Here is an 18,780-nt window from a genome sequence, read left to right on the forward strand (position 1 = left end):
GGGAAATTGTACATTGGAAATAGGAAGTTGAAAATGCATGTTATCTGGGAAAACCAGTGTGTAACTACAGAGTTCTTTTCCAAGATAAAGCTCTTTGGTAGTCTTAAAGGGTGTAATTGCTCGGGCCATGTTAATTTCAGAAACTGTGAACCAGGTCCCAGAGCTGCTACATTTCAACCCATGCTAGATTTACAGATGTGCATATCTATCTATTATGGAGCACTAAGTATAGAGCACAACAGCATATAGAAAGCTTGCAAAAAAAATAAAAAAATAAACAATACTAAATATTAAAAGTTATTTTGGGTACTTCTGAAAGTTAGGAAAATCACCAAACGTTCCCTTTTTGGTTAGAGATCTACTACTGCTGCTTGCTTTTAACCGCTTATTGACCTCTTATCAAAACTGCTATCCTGGATTAAAGACACCAGATGTCAGCAGAACATTTGTACGTGTTTTCATCAGTTTAGTCTCAATGTTTCTTAGACAGAAATGCTTTAAATCTCTAGAAATGGCTTTCATATAAAAGGAGCAAACAAAGAAGTTCTAGAAAGCTTAGGCAAACGTTAATATCATAACAGTTCTGTCAAAGCAGCTATCATAATGGGGTCAAAAGCTACACAACTTGCCCACTATATTTTTACTGTTGAAAGATACCCTGCATTTTAGAGAACGCAGGTAAGGAAACCTGCAAAGATACAGAGGTAAAGCATGCCATATTCAATCAGAGCGCTGTTCTGCTTACATACAGCTAGAAGTTATAGAAATAAAATAATGCAAGTTCAAAACCGTTTCAATGCATATTCCATCTTCTGTAAATGTGCTATTTTGTGCACGTGGAAGTTAATGACAAATTGTTCTATATTCTTGGAAGTTTTTATTAACCAAGTTTACCTCTACCTCATAGACCAAGTAATGGGCGCGGCCATTTTGGGACTATTTCTGCATTTATGAGCCTGTAAATCATGGAGAATTATTCACAACTTCACTCACAAGCTGGGCCCCACAGAAAGAAAAGCAGAAACAAATCACAAGTGTAAGTCATGGCAATTCACCATCTAAAACAGGATCACACGGACACAAAACGTGAAAAAGTTAGGGAATTTGCATAGATTTGCTTCAACTGCTTCTGAATGTTGACAGTAGATAATATTAGCTTTGCATTTTAATTTGTTTGCCTTACCAATAGGTGTCCTTATTTCGGTTTGAATTATTATAGCCCCTTTAATAAGATGGAATCCAGATTTATATTTTCCATGAAGGAAAAAGAAATTCAAGGCTAGATTATAAAACATGAAAGCAGCAGGAACACTACGATCCTGGGTAATCTGTTGACAATACGTGTGCTGCTTGTCTTTTTATAGGCCAATGTTTAAAAGGTCTGATTTCAGAACAGAAAGTTAGTCAAGGGCAATCTCCTTGGTTATTTTCCATATCCCTAGGTCATAACATATGAATGAGAAATTGCACGAGGATTATATTGAAAAGCCAAATTAAGGATAAGCGGACAGGGCACAGAAAAAAATGTGGTCTCTTGTCATTACAGTAGAGTATAGTTTGCTTTAATAACTTGGGCAGCTGTAAACCGGTTCCACTTTTTTAGACAGGTACTGGACAGAAAAAAAAAAATGGAACACTGTATCTCAGTGCATCTTGCTTTGTGCAAGCTGTGGAATTTCTGAAAGCCTCCCGCCCCACCCCCCACCCTTCCCTCCAAGGGAGTTTTTAAACATAAAAAGATTATTGCTTTGGTTCTTTCGCAGACATACCCAAGTATGTCACAATCACAGACATTAGGATTGGAATTAACATAAGAAAACCAAAAGGAATTCTTAGCTTAAGTGCTGAATAAGAAACTTCAAAGTGCTCCTCACACAGTATGGTCAAGGTTACACTCAACGTGAATCCAGATTATTAAAACATAAAATTTACACCACAAAATCAGCAAAAAAAAAAAAAAAAAAAAAGGCGTCAGCAGCATGCACAAATAGAATGCCCTGCTGACCAATCTGGCAACACGCAAAAAAAAAAAAAAAAGCAATAAATAATAGCTAAGATACAATTACAATACAGCCCACTATAATAACAATTTAAAAAAAAAAAAAAACGTTAAGACAACAAAATGGAATTCAGAAAAAAGTTCACAGCCATAAGCATGAAGAATGCAGTCAAAATGCTCTGTACATTAAGCCATTATTAAATAACATGACAACAACTGGTTTGGCTTGCGGTACATAAAAGTCCCTCCTTAGGATTCCGCTGGATATTCACAGATATCGTTTTTTCACAAAGAGGTAGCTGTAATACATTATTTTTAAAGTTCTTGTTCTTTAGGAGTTCGAGTTCATTAGTGGTGTCTGACATGTGGTCAGAAAATAATTTTAAGCTGCCTGTGGGTGTAGCTTTACTGGCACCTCCATTCGAGCTTATACACATTTTCCAACTTGATTTCTCCTGCACTTTGACGCTTGAAAATGATAGGTTATTCTGGGAGTCTATTATATACTTTGCTCCATTATGCAGCTGGGTACCCAAGCACAAACTCATTAGTTTTAGACTTTCTACCAATTCACCTGCACTTCTTGGTGATTGCTGCACAGAGTTTCCAGAACCAGCACAGTTACGGGTATTTCCAGATGTGTTGTTTGAGTTGCCACCAGATGTGTTAGATGGGCTACCACCTCCCTTGTTATCACTGGGACTTGTTTTGTCAACGCCAGTATTTCCATTACTTGGTTTACTTTGACCTCCACCATCACCTTGGTTGCCAGGTGGACCTTCACTGCTATCCCGTCTATGCCAGGAATATGTAAATCCACTATCTTTATCCAGACGTCTTCGGCTTTCAGAGTCATCGTCACTAGTTTCTGAACTACTGCAACTGGAACCTCGACCTTGACTTTTCCGTCTATGATATCGTTTGTGCACTGTCCCAGGAGATGCTATGTTCATTTTTAACCGACTTAACTTCGGTGGAAGATTCTCGTCCATATCAAACTCATCATCAGACTCCCCTTCCTCAAAGATTTGGTTGAGCACAGGAGCACTCTTCCTAGAAGTGAGGCGATTTGTAACAGAGGGTTTACGTCTTAAGACAACTTGAGTAGACAAAGGGAGTGGTTTCTTTTCTTCTTCGTCTTCCTCTTCATCTTCCTCAACCCTGAAGAGACATTTTCTTCCACTAGCTGTTGGGTTTAGATTAACTGGAGGAAGCCCCGAAACAGCTGGGCCAGCAAAATCAGGAACATCCTCTTTCTTCAATGGATCTACCAAACCTTTATTTCTGTGGCCATTCAGTACATTCTCTGCACTACGAGCAGGAGACGGAACAGCTACATGAGCTATTGGTGAAGCTGTCAAGTCATCATCTAGGTCTTGAGGAACATCAATCTTCGTTGGCCATGATTGCCTAAGAAGCAAACATGAATAGTTAGTTATATTAAATTGGTTAAAGGATCAAAACAGGAGAGAAAGAAAAAAAAAAAAGTTTCCAGAAGAACGTTAAGCAACAAATATCACCACAGCTTGCTGTTGCAGTTATTTTACCTAGAGCAATGGCTTCCAACTTTTCTGGACTAAAGCACACGAGAGAAACATTTCCAAGGCACAAACTTTCCCCCCTAACTCAATCAGGATATTATTAATGTCAGAAATAGTAGAAAGAAGTCCACCCGTATAGATGGATCCAGAAAATGGGATCCGTCACACTGGTGGAGATACACCTAGCCGGACACTCCAGGGATGTCCTGGGGCATAACCCCTATTCGAAATTGAAAAAGAGAAATACTCCAATAAGTGTGGACAAAATCCAGACTTATAGAGTATGTCCTGGAAAATATAGAAGATACATAGATAGTAGAGATAAGTGAAATAATGTAACAATATAAATGAAAGATAGTAATGAGTCTCTGTGGTGCAATCAAGCCTAAACTGGCTCACCTTTCTTTCTCACTTGGGCTATCTATCACTATGTGCAGGCAACCAACATTCTAAGTATGGTTCTGCACATTTATATTGTTACATTATTTCACTTATCTCTACTATCTATGTATCTTCTATATTTTCCAGGACATACTCTATAAGTCTGGATTTTGTCCACACTTATTGGAGTATTTCTCTTTATTATTAATGTCACATTTACATACTACAGAGCAGTGATGGCTACGCTTGACACCATAAATTGTTTCTGGACTACATTTCCCACGATGCTCATCTAGAGAGATGCATACTTCTAGCGCAATTTACTTATTAGTTTTAATTAACTGAAATGATGGGAGGCACAAATTTAGGAATGGTATATTAATTGGCTGAGATTGTTGAACAGACCCAGTTTATGTCACTCATGTTTGATGGAATTGTCACTGAAAAAATACACATCATTTTCAATGCAGACAAGACATAGTCCTTGTGCAATGAGAAGAGCCCGGTTTATATAATTCTTAAACTGATTGATATTACAAAACAGTGCTAGGGCACTCCAGGCAGCATAGCCACTACAACGTGCTATTGTTATGTTGCATCAAGAAAATAAGACGTAGTGGTTACAGTTACACAGCGTAACCTACCATACACACAGACATTAATAGTGAGATGACTGGAAACCATGGGATGTGCATATAGGTCATGGGTAATGTCTAATCAAGGATGACTGGGAACATAACATACCAGAATACCATTTTGGAGGTCACTAGAACATGTTCAGATGTAATATTTGTTAGTTAGTTATATAAAATTTGCTGCACTTGAAATTAAAATAAATATTAAAAAAAAAAAAAAAAAAGCATAGGAAAGCCACTTTAGGAATATGGCATGGCCACAAATTGCCCAACTCTGCGTTTAACAAAATTATATATATCTTAGTATATAGTTTACCGAAGTAAATATATTCCAAGAACTCTGACAGATTATTCCTCTGTTGGTATGCTGAAGATTACATATTTGTCAGTATTTCAGTGTTTACAAAATGCTTAATAAAGCAGCTTATTTCTACAAGCTCCTGTTAATCGTAAAAGTTAGTCCCATGCATGTGTGCTAAATGAATTAAATGGGGCATGCAATAATATAAAATCATCCAAATAAACCAAACATTGTCATTTCAAAGCATGGGGGAAAGGAATGCAAAAATTATACCCAACACACCACAAAAATAAGAATGACAAGCAGAAATAAAAAATAGACCTAAATGGAGTGGTAGGTCTATACTATAAGAGTAGCTCTGAAAGCCTGACTCATCTCCGGCCTTGCACTTAAACACACATTCTTATTGTATCTATGATAGAAAGTGATGCAACAGGGACTCAGGAAATTAGTTAAAATATTTGAAAAAGATAGATATACCCTTTATAATGTGCTAGAACATTTAACTGGAGCTGATAAAAAAAATTCAGTTAATTTTAGGATGGAAAATTATTTATTTTTTATTCCTATGGTGCAAAATAATAAATGTTTAATAAAAAATATGCTCTTTCCTGTATAACATGTTTTATGTGAAGAGAAAGGAAGCTTTAAGTAAGCCTCAAATCGTATCTTTTGTACACCTCTGCGGGTATGGGTAAAAACACTGGTGTTTGTATGTGTAACCTAGGGACATGCACATGCAAACAACAGGAGGAATCATTGTAAAGGCTGGGTGCCTTTTAATTTTTCAAAGAGAGGCCTTTAAAGTCTTTCTACTGATGATGGATAATCTCCAGCACTCCAACTACCGTGGTCTAGGTTATTTCAAGCCTCTTGGTCCACAGAAGTTGTAATGTCAAAGATTACTAACCACCTGTTTTACCCCCTCCTTTTCTCAGTTGGTAACCACATAAATAAACTAGAAAGAAACAGATAAATTTGTACCTAAATTGGGCCTTTATGTTACTGGGACTGGCCGACCTCGCTTGGATTTCTTTCTCTTGTTTCTCTCGCAGTATTCTCTCAGCCAACAGGAAATATGTAGCGGTGATGTGGTTGTATTTGTTGGTTTCCAAGGCACTGAGAAAACAGGAAATGCAACTCTTTTAATAAATAAATAAATAAATAAAAATTTTGCTGATGTTTTAAAAACAAAAAATAAAATAAAAATAAAAACAAAACATGTTCCTCTGTAATATTACTACACACAGTTGTAATGAAAATTATTTAACCCCCATTGAAAATCATATTTGTCAAAAGTGACAGACTTTCAGCTGTTTGCAATGAACAAATGAAGTCACAAGTTGCATTTTTAGTTGAATTTGGGGAAACCACTTGAAATTGCTCAACACAACGGATGCTTCAAGTGGTTTCCCCATATTCAACTGAAAATGCAATTTATGACGACTTAATTTGTTCATTGCAAACAGCTGAAAGTCTGTCACTTTTTTTTACAAATATGATTTTCAATGGGGGTTAAATAATTTTCATTACAACGGTACATGTATTTCCTTCTAGTTAAAATGTATCAAAATAAACCTGCCATTACCCCAGAGATCACCTCTAACCTCCATGTTGAGCAATCCCTTTCTATTTGGAACAGATGAGCACTTGATGGCAATTACAACTACAAAGAGTTCTAGCAGTATTCCTAAGAGAAACTTGGCAAACAAAATTGCCTAAATACCTGGTATACCCAACACAAATTATCCATGAAACCCTTTTTTTAAAAAAAATAAAAAAATTCTTTGAGTTCAGATTAGCTTGCATTGATCGCAGAGCTAAAATGATTTCCACTTTCTTTTGCTCAGAAATTCCCCAAAACATAACCAGTAAATGTTACTTCAGTTCCCTCTGTCATGCCTGTTCTTAGCAACAACTGTAATATAGGACCAACTAAGTTTAAAACACATATCACTTTAATTGAGAACACACAAATGTCACGACTAAACAGATTTCAGAAACCACAAATAAGACCTGATATTCCTGACACAAAGCTTGAATATTTTTATGGAACTGTAGAAACATGGAATTATTTTTAGTGGTGTTTGATGTATTAGTACAATACATATTACAGGCGGGCTTAAGCAGAGATCATGCATTTTGGATCTGTGAACAAAGCACATTTTCTGTTTATTAGCCAATATTTGTGTCAACCTCAACCAGAAAGGCACAATATAACGCCATAACTAAATGGAGACATTATAATAAGTCTAACACAATATTGTGTACAGAAACACAATATTTTCTATCTATGAAGTTATTGCATATGGGTTTCAAAGAGATTATAAAGAAATATCAAATTCTAAAGCTAAAAAAAACAACAACCAAAAAAAAAACCCTGTACCAGAAAATACTTAAGAGTTCCCTCCTCCCCCCCGGGTGCAGGGGCGAGGAGAAAAAACAAAAACCAAAAAAAAAACAAAAAACACTAGTATCATGAGGCTTGTAACTTACTCTACAATGGCATCTCTGTCTGCTATGTCACCGAGGACCATGCGCTGTATGATGCTATTGTGTTCCTCTTCCGAGAGGTTTTTGTAGGACACAAGAGGGATGTTATACTTTGTAGCAGGTGATGGGTCAACTCCCTGGAGCCATGCATGATTTTCAATTTCTTCAAGGGATGCTCTTCGCTTAGGATCTCTCTGTAGCATGCGAGTTATTAAACTGTGAAACAAAATAAAATACTTAAAAAAAACTAAATTCTGCAAAAGTAACAAAGGTACTAAATTGTACACTACACATGAACAGAAAAATCGTATTGGGTATGGCACATGATGGCACTTACTCCTTGCACTCTTTGGATACATGCTTGGGGACAGTGTATTTACAATCCATGATCATAGTCAGTGTTTCGCTATCATTTGCCTCTTGGAATGGGGGAGTACCGCAAACCAACATGAAGAGGATAACGCCAAGGCTCCAAATATCTGAAATTGACAGGAGTGATTTAAAAAACAAAAACAACCACTGTACAACTTAATATAAAAATGCCAGAGCAGAATCTTTAAAAATATGTAAATCTGTTTAACACCTAAAATGAAAAAAGTGTTATATAATGCCAGTTATACAATTAACTAAAGAAAAAGATACACTCGCATTTATTCTAAATTTGATAACTCAATGCCAACTGCACACAAGGAAACAGAGGTCAGGGTTCATGCTTTATATGTGGGTGTATATTGTCATATTAACATCCTAACAGGCAACAACAGAGCTTGCAAATGCTATAGGCCCAATAAGAGCATTCGTACTAAGTTTTTATTCACAAGATTGCATAGTCATGGACAGACTTACACCCCCTATCCACAAAGAAAACCCAAAAAGCAGATGATATTGCACCCAACCTTTAACAGTTTTGGCTCCTTAATACATATGCCTACCTATCCTGCAATTCCTGATCCTGTGCCAATCATCTGTCTATGTCCTATAAATTGCAGTGTAACTTTCAGTTAATGCAGGGTTCCCAACCCAGTTCTCAAGTACCCCCTAACAGTCCAGGATTTAGGGATTACTCTATGGTGTTTTTAGAAGAAAAAGAAAAACACTTTAGACACAACTGGGCAATCCCTAAATCCTGGACTGTTAGAAGGGTTCTTGAGGACTGGTTTGGGAACCACTGAGTTGATTCATATAGAAAATATATAATATAAATAAAAACTACACAAAAGATATTACCCTCTTATACTCCAAATCCCAATGGTCCGGATTTTATTATTTTGCCATTGTTTTCATTATGATCCCGGTTCATATTCAGAAACCCCTGCAAAGCCATTGTGGGACTACAACCCTCATAATGTATTACACACCTGGAGCTCTAATAATTTCTATTTGCTGAAAAACCAAAGAAGAATCAAAATACATTTAGTTTCAACATGCCAACCTCTGCCGCTCACATACTTTCTAATTACATCTTTTGCTCAGTGTGCCATTGTATATAACAAATCATATATGATCCATACGTATTAAACTTGAAATCACAAACACTATGCTAGAACATTTCACACAATAAGAATCTTCCCATTTACCACTACATCATTCAAAACTTACAAATCCATTTTAATGATGTCACCTTTAAATAACATGTTTTTCTATCTCTGGGTAAATCAGGATTAAATGGACTAGTTTACATGCACTTCATTAAGAATACGCAATATGAGGATGAAGCAAATATGTGACACAAGAAAACCCTTGCAATATCTTTAGAAACTCTGAACACTTCATTTGCTCTTTCTAGTGTTAGATTCCAGCTAATGTGCAAAAGGAATGATCCAAAAAAAATAAAATAAACTAAAACCACTATGCTGTGAGTTGGCACTACAAAATAAAATAATGCTGACTATACCAAGGTGCCTACTTTTCTGTAAGCAAGAATACTTTACATTAAAACTAAAAACAGGACAGACTGGTAATTCTACCTATACAAACAGCCAGCTAAAGTTTGCTTTCCCGATGCGTTTCTGGTGCCAAGTGTGCAATGTTCCTCAGCACCAAAAAATATGGCTGCTATAACGTATTGGATGGGATACACAGACACTGGTTATCTAATTATGAGCACATCAGGTACTGTAGAATGCATTGCTAACAGGTGCTTAACTACAAGTAAAGCTACTAGCATACATTGCAGCAGTCATCTTAGAGAGAGTATGCATTCATCTATTTGTGGATGTCAGTCCCTTTAATAAAAATTAAAAACAATTAGCAAGAATATGTTTACAAACAAGTGGAGAATATTGTGACCACACTTCCTGATGCAGCACAACCATCTCCAACGGCAGTGCAGAACACGTGCCTCGTTTCCAATGCAGCGTTCCATTAGGTCAGGGGTTCTAAACCCAGTCCTCAGGACCCCCTACCAGTCCAGGATTTGGGGATTACCTGGGTGTGTCTAAGGGGTTTAGAAAAAGGTGGAAAAAAACCCCACCTTAGACTCTTTTTTCTTTTTCTAAACACCTTAGACACACACAGGTAATCCCTACACCCTGGACTAGTAGGGGGTCCTTGAGGACAAGGTTGAGAACCCCTGCATTAGGTTATTGTGTACAACTAGATTCTGAAAGTCTTTACAGGAAATAGATATGGGTTAAAGAGAACCTGTCGTGATACGATTTCGAGCTTGAAATTCCATTTACACATTGTGCTAGAAAATGTATAGATTTGGAGAAAATCTTTTAAAAAATGTTTTTCTCCAATCTGTCTCAATTCTTCAGCAGACACTCAACAGCAACAAATTGAGATAAAGGAAGGCCAGAAGATACCTCTCCCACCCATAGCAACCACAGGAGCGCAGGTGGGCAGAAATGCAACACTCACCTCAGTAAGGAGATAGAGATGGGGGAGTGGAGGGCCAAATAAGCAGGACAGATTCCATTTAAAATTAGAATTATTCTTAGGTTCAACTTTCCTTTGCCCTGTGACCCAAATACTGTTCTAAAAATACATTTCCAAATGACTGCTGCTCACAAAATGTTTATGTACACACTTCTAAATACACCAATACTGGACCCAACATGACAGTCCCAATCCTAGTCCTGCCTCACATCTAAGAGCACAATCTTTGCACATTATTACATTGCAGAGCAGTCCTATCCAGGGGCAGCTGCTAAAGAGAAGACTTTCTGCACATTCACTTTATGGCTCTTCCCCAGCAAGAACACTAACAGTATCTCCAATATTGCCAATTATTCTAAAAGACAGCTATTTTAGTCTGCTTTTAAAAAATAAAATAAAAAACGTAGAAAAATAAACAGCTAAATCATAGGAATAAGTACTGTAAGTGCCTGTTAATAAATATAAAGCTTTTGTATACTCATAGAGGGTGCCACCTCAAAATCAAAGTGCTGCATTATTACTAATAAAACTATTTGTTAGCACATAAATACAATTGAAGAAACATCCTTGTGCAAACAAGACTCTGCCCAGGGAGGAGCAATCAGTGTTATTTTTAGCAATACTGAATTTCGGAGAAATCTCAGGACTTACGTACTATATAGCTCTAGCTAAATATTAATGTAGTATACTCATATACTTTAGCTCTAAATACAGAGGGCATAGTGATGTGGTAACGCCCCGTGCGGAGACATACATGATGCCATCTGCTAAGTGCAACCATTTTGCTTACAGAAAACTATTATATATATATATATATTATTTTTTATTTTTTTTGCATGGAATCACCCTGTATTACCAATTGCGGTTTCTACCAATTCCAAAATTTCTCACACAATAGCAGGGGGGGGGAGGAAGGAAAAATATATATCTTGAGAACAAGCATTCTTGTAGTGCAGATTTTTTTAAAAATATTGTGAGCAGGCCATGCCCAACATAATAAGCAGAAGTGATAAGAATTGTAGCCAACACATCTCTGCACGAGTATCAGTATTGAGAAAGTGTCCATTAATGATGTGAAATACGTTTAGTTCTCAGTTTCAGGTTCTCAGGTTTTTTTTGCCTCCCTCTCCTCTATTTTGATGCCCAGTGAAGAGAGGTGTTGGCTACAGTAATTTTTTCAGAATTGGAGAAACATGGAGAAATTGGAGCACATTTACTGCCATGATGTAGCGAGTTTCCTGTGGTTGTCATGATATTCTATATACCCATTTTCATTATGTCTTATAAATAAATCTTCTCCCTTGTTTGGAGTACTCCTACCAACCCTAATGGGCAACAAGACTGAAAGACTAATCTGTAGATTGGTACATCATACTCTGCCATGTGTAAATTTACAGGCCTTAATTCAAGCTCTATACTACTAGCCAGGCTTAAAATTTTACTTATCACTGCAAGCAGTGCCGGACTGGGAAGGAAATTCGGCCCGGGCATTTTTTAACTACAGCGGCCCACTAAAAAGTGGGTGGGGCCAGATAGGGTGTGTTTTGTCATCACCAATGACAAGCACGCCCCATCACAAAGTGAGCATGGTGGTTTAATGCTCTTCCAGGGTAGACCATGCGCAAAGCTCTGCTGAAGAGTCTGGCATGAGAAAAATATCCTGTATTTGTTCTGCACAGCACAAGCAAGTTTAATAACATGCTTGCACTGTGTTTGCTTGAAATTTGTCTCTGGTGTCTCCATAGCTGGGATACCAGGAGACAAAAATGCTAGGAAAGCATATTGTGCAGTGCGAGTGTGTGTGTGTGTGAGGCTGCTGTGACCCGATTGATTATATCCCCCCTCCCTGCTTACCTTTAGCCTGGCAGGGGGGATCCTGCTGCTGCCATCCATCCCTGGTGGTCCTAGTGGTGCGTGAACTATAGCCTGTGGGGTTCACGCTAGAGTTTACTCTCACGAGACCTGGATGGTTGCCATGGCAACGCTCCAAATGTCGCGAGAGGAACCCGGTGGAGCTATAAGTAAGAGCTCCTCCAGGTTCCTCTCCTGGCTGTCTCCCTCGCTCTCTCCGTGCCGGCAGCCACAATATACTGTATGTGAGCCGGTGAGGGAGATCTTTCATCTCCCCACCGGCCCGCCGTGGACTACTGCAGGGCTCGCGTTCAGATAGTGCTGGCCCTGCAAAGACCGGCATGGGAGATCCTGTGATCTCCCTGCCGGCCTCGGCCCATGGCCACCGCGGCCCACTTGGCATTTGTCCAGTGTGCCCAATGGCCAGTCCGGGCCTGCAAGCCTGGAATGCACAGCACAATGCTACATTTTTACTTTCCAATGTTGTTTAGTGACAAGTGGAAATGATGGATGGATAAAATAAAATATTCAAGATTCAGGACATTCACCCACCAAAAGTCATCTGCAAAGCGCACAGTGTTTTTATTTTTATACATCTGACTTGAGAAAAAACAATGGGGAACAGTTACAGTAGCACACATTGCATTAGCCTCCCAAAACGCCAAAGTAATACATTAGCAGGTCCTGGCCTAACAACAGAACACCTGCTCTTATAAGATTAACCCATTTACTTGGGAAATCATTCCTCCTAAGGCTCTCTGCAGCGCAAGGTTAAATAGGGCAATAAGGCACAAGTGACAGGGAGGGGGTGCAAAACTAAGTGAGTTGGCCAGGATTCCAAAAATATATTTACATATGAAACCAAGAGGACTACGCTCACATATTATAAGGGTGCTGCAGGGGCCAATACAAACATACAAAAAGATACAGCCCACTCACTCCAAAACCAACTTTACAGATCACAAAATAGTAAAACTATTACATTTTGTGTAATAGTGCTGGAAATTGTATGTGGAGTTAATTGGCCCCAGCAACACTTTTATAATGTATGCATGTTCGTGTGAGCGCGGCAGTCTTCAATAGATAGTGAAATGTATGCATATTAAAATGTTGGTTTACCTTTTTGTTTATAAGGGAAATCAATAAAAAAAATCCCCCATAAACACCCCCTAACCCTTTATCTACACTATCCCTTATTTTAAAGTGTTACTCCAATCACCATGACCAGTTCAGTTATTTGAAGTGGTCATGGTGGTAGGAGTCATTATGTGCAGTGTTTTAACATCCAGAAATATTTCCAATTGTGTGCTGGGGCTGGTTACATTTACTGGCACTTGTGACATTGGCAGCCCAGGACTGTTCCGGACTGCCAATGTCAATTCTATGCATATTGAGCATTGGTTGTCAAGAGCGTACAGAACACTGGCGACAGACAATCTTCCCACCCACATTGCACTCCATCTTGCCTCTCATCGCTACCCTCCTTCTCCACTCGCCAGCCCAATGTTTGCATGTGCCCTGAGCCGGTGAAATAGACCAATCATAGGGCTTCACTATGGGTGCATGTGCTCTGAGCCCTGTGATTGGACCACGTACGTTCCCTGTGACAACCGAGGGGGTCACAGAAGTCCGTGCCAGGAGCTTCACTTAGCGATGCATTCCAGGTGAATTATTTGTTTTCTCCATAGTGCATTTAATACCGGAAAGATCTTTTGGAGAAGCCCTTTATAGAGGATTTGTAAAGTTCGAAATGTAACGAGTCTTTAAGCAAAGCTGTTAAAGCATTTGTACAGCAACAAGTATAACAGAAGGAATCTTATGTATAACACAAATGTGGGCACACAAAGTACTCAGGCAAATTTCACACAATGCTTTAAGCTGCTGCACATGGAGTAACTGTGTTATAGACCTTATCCTGAAGTCCAGTACAGGACAGCAGCCTGGAACACAATCTCAGAGGCCTAAGAGGCAAGAAACAAGATGAAGAACTGAAGAGACTCAGAAGATTTAAAAATACATAACGCTTAAATACACAGTTGTTGCAGAAACAAAACATCCTGGATTATGTAATAAATTTAGCCAAACAATTTCACAAAATATTTTGGCAATCTGCAGCTGTTAATGGCAAATTTCAGTTTTTCTATTCTATCTCTATAACAATATACATTGAAAGGAATATATAAGCACCATAACAACTACAGCGTATTGTAATGATGGTGTCAGGAGTCACCAGTTTGACAAAAACTGGGGCTTTCCTAGCAACCGGGGTCCACCCCTTCTGTTAGTTTAACTTTCATTTGTACAAATCCATCCAAACCCAGATGGCAATGGCTGTAAGAGATGGAGGTGGTTTAGCACACAGCTTGCAACCCACTGTCTCTGTTCATTCAAAGTAAGAAATCAAGATTATCATGGCAGCAACAGACTGGTCACAGAGTATAGGAGCGATTTTTTTTTCACGTCTCCTGGAGATGGTTTGACAAAATCCAGTGGGGTATTGCACCCAAGAACTCCATGCACCATATCTTCTACAACAAGCATAAGTGGTTATGGTACTTTGAGTAACCCATCAAGATTGCTATTTTACTGTAGTAATTGATTAAGAACAATTTTTAATGTATAACATATGTAGCCGGGCTATTAAATCACAAAAAGCAAAGAATTAGTTGCACTAACACAGGATAGACAGCTGTTCTAATGTTATTTGCCTTTAACTAGACCATCAGTAATACATTATAGAGAACTCATAGTGAAATAGGTCTGTTTTAGCAAAATTATATTGTAACATTCAAATCTATTCCACTCACATTTTAGTGAGCAGCTGAGTACTCACTTTGAATGGCAGGTAGAGGGACAATTGCCACTGGATTAGGTTTTTGATGGGATGAACTCACCAAGTATTCTCTTGAACCGTTTTTTTTTTTTTTTAACATTGAAGTACTTAGATCATTTATATAATCTACAATATGTACAATTTGCTTTTTAATTGTAAATAAAAGATCAAAACGTAATTATTTGATTGCTGAAATAAATGTATGATGACTGAACATACACACAGATACATTAATGACCTGCCTGTTATTTCAATAAGCAGACCATGTTTTAACCCCTTAAGGACACATGACATGTATGACATGTCATGATTCCCTTTTATTCCAGAAGTTTGGTCCTTAAGGGGTTAAGCACCATGCTGCAATGTGGGCACATTCACAACCATTGGTTTTGTCAAAACAACAATCTTTAAAAAAACTTTTAATAGACATGAACATCTAAATATAATTCCAGATTTGAATTTCTAGGAACTACCAAACTTTTCTCACACTTTCTGTATCAAGCTGCTCTCTGATATTTAAACGCAAAGATCTGTCCACCCTTTGGAATTTGATTGTAAATACCATTCTCATTTACTACGGAGTCCAGCCCTCCTCTCCTCTGCAAGAGTTTCAAAATAGTTTTTCTGTAGTTATAACAGGCACGATCCTTGTCTGATTTTCCAAGGACCTGTTTCATAAAGTGACCCTACAAAAATAGCCTTTATCATACATCTTCATCTGTGGGGGGTATACGAGGATTGCTCAAACTAAGGCCTCAATTTAATAAGGTTTCCATAGGATTCAATACGGTTAGAAAACAAAACCTCTCAAAAATGATTTATATACAGAAGGCAACATTAAAGTCTATGGAAAGGTTATTAAATCGAGGTCTAAGTCTGATAGAAGACCATTGGTCAAGTATAATCAGGAGGTGGTTAAAGCAAAACAACTACGGTATTTAAAAAAAATAAAAGGGCAAGCATTTTGCATAAAAATAAAAACTAGACTAATTCTAACGGAAGCGTGGACATTTACATACTAAATATAACCAATGAGTGTTTCATACCGATCTTATAAAATTATAAAAAGTAAGATTCTCAGGAACACACGAATACAAAGATAATCTTAAACCAAACTTCTGCTTTTACAATGATCGGCACTAGTGTTCTTATGCTAAATATAGAACTTAATGCTACACATCTGTTCTAAAAACATACAATTCAATTGAGAAGGAGTATGAAATGAAAGGAAACTTTAAAAGGGCAAAATTATACTTACAAATAAACATGTAAAAATGCCAAGAATGAAAATGTACATATGGCAGAGTTAGTCTAAATATAATCTATCAGGTTTTTAACCACTTTATAATATACAGTGCATAGTAAATACTATTATTATTGCCATTTACATAGCACCAACAGATTCCATGGCGCTTTATGAAAAGAAAAGGTTTTAAAAATGGTCTTAAGAACACCCGCTGACACCTGAATCCCAATTTGACTCAGCCCCCACTACTAAAGGGGACCTAAAAGCCCTCCTGATCAACATCCAAAAATTGCTGGCGGCGGACGTCGCGATGGTCAAGGCTGACATACAAAGCGTAACAGAAAGGGTTGGAAATATGGAGGCAGACCTCACCAACATCCAGGACACAGTGTCCACCCTCAAGGACTCGGTCCAACGACTCCAAGCAGAGCAACATGTACTAGTTGGGCAGATTGCCTCCCTGGAGGACAAAACGTTCAACGCATATAAAAATCAGGGGTGTTCTAGCCGCGGTCACGACTGAGGAGCTACCGCACTACACACGGCGGCTGCTCACAACGATGCTATCGCAGACAACCGCAAAGAAAATAACTCTGGATGGGATCTACAGAGTGACGAGCTCCGCACACCTACCACCCAACACGCCCAGAGATGTTATCCTGCGCTTATTGACAGTGTCTGACAAGATACTGATAATGACCGCCATAAAGGGCAAAACACCGCTAACATTTGAGGGCGCGCAGCTCTCCTTTTCCCTGGACGTTACTAGAGCCACATTGCTGAGGAGAAAGACCTTTGGATCCATGACAACCGCGCTGCGCAAAGCAGGCATAGTCTACAGGTGGGGGAACACTGGCGCACTGCTTGTCCATCACAATGGGACTGCACACCACCTTGCATCCCCATCCGGGACCCCCACCTTTCTGAGGGCACTGGGACTACAACCTTCCACGGCCGTAAGCCAACCGGAGAGCTGGGACCCAGAGGACAGCTCCAATCCAGGACAGTTAATATATAACCCACAACCTTTACCCACCTGACCATGCACAAGGACTGAGCCCAGAGACAATACGCACGGCACGGTCACAACCGCCTAAGGGAAGATCCAGACCTCTTGTGATGAGGGTAGTTCCAGAGACCACCAACTCTATTGTTTTACCTTTTATTTCTTGGTTGTACTGTTGCAACTCACTCATCACACATTGCATCGCGCACATGTCTCTGTGCTCCTCTCCCTTTCCTTTTTTTTTGAATTCTTTATTTTTGTCGTGCAGGTGAGTACAAACATAGTCATGCGCCACAACAGCGTAGAATAATATGAAAACAAAGACATGTATAGCAGTGGCTCTGAGAACTTGTAAATTTTTTAAGGTTATATTAGTTGCATGGGTATGTCTAATGAGCTAAGCAGAATTTGTGGTAATTTGGTTATGTATATTGCAGTAGATTAGGTTCTCGCTTAGGTTGGTTACAGGCTGTTCTACTCGTCTGTGACATTAGTATGATTTGTGGTTGTATCTACACATAATGCAGTTTTGTGACAGGAGTGAACAACACAATTTGTCTCATGAGTAAACAGGATAATGCGATCTATGTATGCCATGAGCTGGATGAGTATGAGTAGTAGTAAAGAATGGTGTATACAGGCACACTTTGATAATCAAAAGCAAACAAACAATATTATAATAGATTGTCAACAGAGTTATTAACAGGGATATTAACCACCGAGGCTAGGGGCTTATGAGGCACCACGGTGAGCTGAATTTGCATCTCTACAACTGAAGTAGATTAGACAGGGGGTGTACAAAGTCCCGCACTGGCCTTGGCAGCAGGTATTTGGAGGCTGGTCCTCCCGGTTTCAACCCATGCCACTGGGGTGCTGCAAAGGGCTGTTCAGCGTGCTGTCTGGGGTGTCTTGGTAGGGCCCGGTGTCTTATTGCAGTTTGGAAGCTTGATGTGGGCCGCAGCGTCGGAACTTGGCTTTCTTCTGTGCTAATTAGTATAGCGATGTTGTAGCTAATAGCAGTGAGTGAGTTGATCGTTGGCAGTCCTGGCCTTATGTATGCTGCCGCACACAGTGTGCTGCAGAGTCCGTCGGGTCTATGGTGCTACAAAGAGGGCACAGCGTGTGCAACGCCTCTGGGTGTCGGTGTTCGTGGTTCCAGGGTTGCTGGGCAGGAGGCTCCTTACGGTGAGTGAGGGGAGAGTGCATGGTCATTCCGGGTGTCAGCTTATGCGGGCAGATAACTTCAGGTTGGTCTCTGGTGGCGGGTGCTGTGGCGCCGCCGCTTACTCTGGGTTTCCCCTCCTCCATCTCCGTTTTCAGCAGTTATGCCGCACATGGTCTCCGCCATCTTTGGTTTGGGCCCTGAGCTTGTGAGATGTCGTTGCCGGATCTCTGCCGCCACGCTGTGAGTGCGGCTATGGGGCGAGGACCGGGATCACCCCCCCGGTCCAGAGGGGGGAGGAAACAGGGCCGGGTCCGCGGTGAGTCAAAGTGCCTTTCAGGCTTCGTTAGGCAGGATAGTGGGGTGGCGGCCGTCCACCCCACTCACCGCCGGCTAAGTTCCCGCTGTGGATTGCGGAGATCTCACCTCCGAGGGACTGAAGCTACAGAAGC

General features: G+C 39.5%; 1 protein-coding gene across 1 annotated transcript in view; it reads right to left on the bottom strand.

Moving 5' to 3' along the window:
* Positions 1-1,540: 1,540 nt before the first annotated feature.
* The window catches only part of SNRK (SNF related kinase), a 53,241-nt gene continuing 36,001 nt past the window's right edge, over positions 1,541-18,780 (bottom strand). The window contains exons 3-6 of the mRNA XM_063452231.1: positions 7,688-7,829; positions 7,354-7,566; positions 5,842-5,976; positions 1,541-3,409 (exon numbers count right to left, since the gene is read on the bottom strand). Of these exons, the coding sequence (XP_063308301.1) occupies positions 2,197-3,409; positions 5,842-5,976; positions 7,354-7,566; positions 7,688-7,829 (1,703 nt within the window). The 3' untranslated portion in view covers positions 1,541-2,196. The remainder of the gene's footprint in view (positions 3,410-5,841; positions 5,977-7,353; positions 7,567-7,687; positions 7,830-18,780) is intronic.

The sequence above is a fragment of the Pelobates fuscus genome, chromosome 4, assembly GCF_036172605.1.
Source record: "Pelobates fuscus isolate aPelFus1 chromosome 4, aPelFus1.pri, whole genome shotgun sequence".
Taxonomy (NCBI): domain Eukaryota; kingdom Metazoa; phylum Chordata; class Amphibia; order Anura; family Pelobatidae; genus Pelobates; species Pelobates fuscus.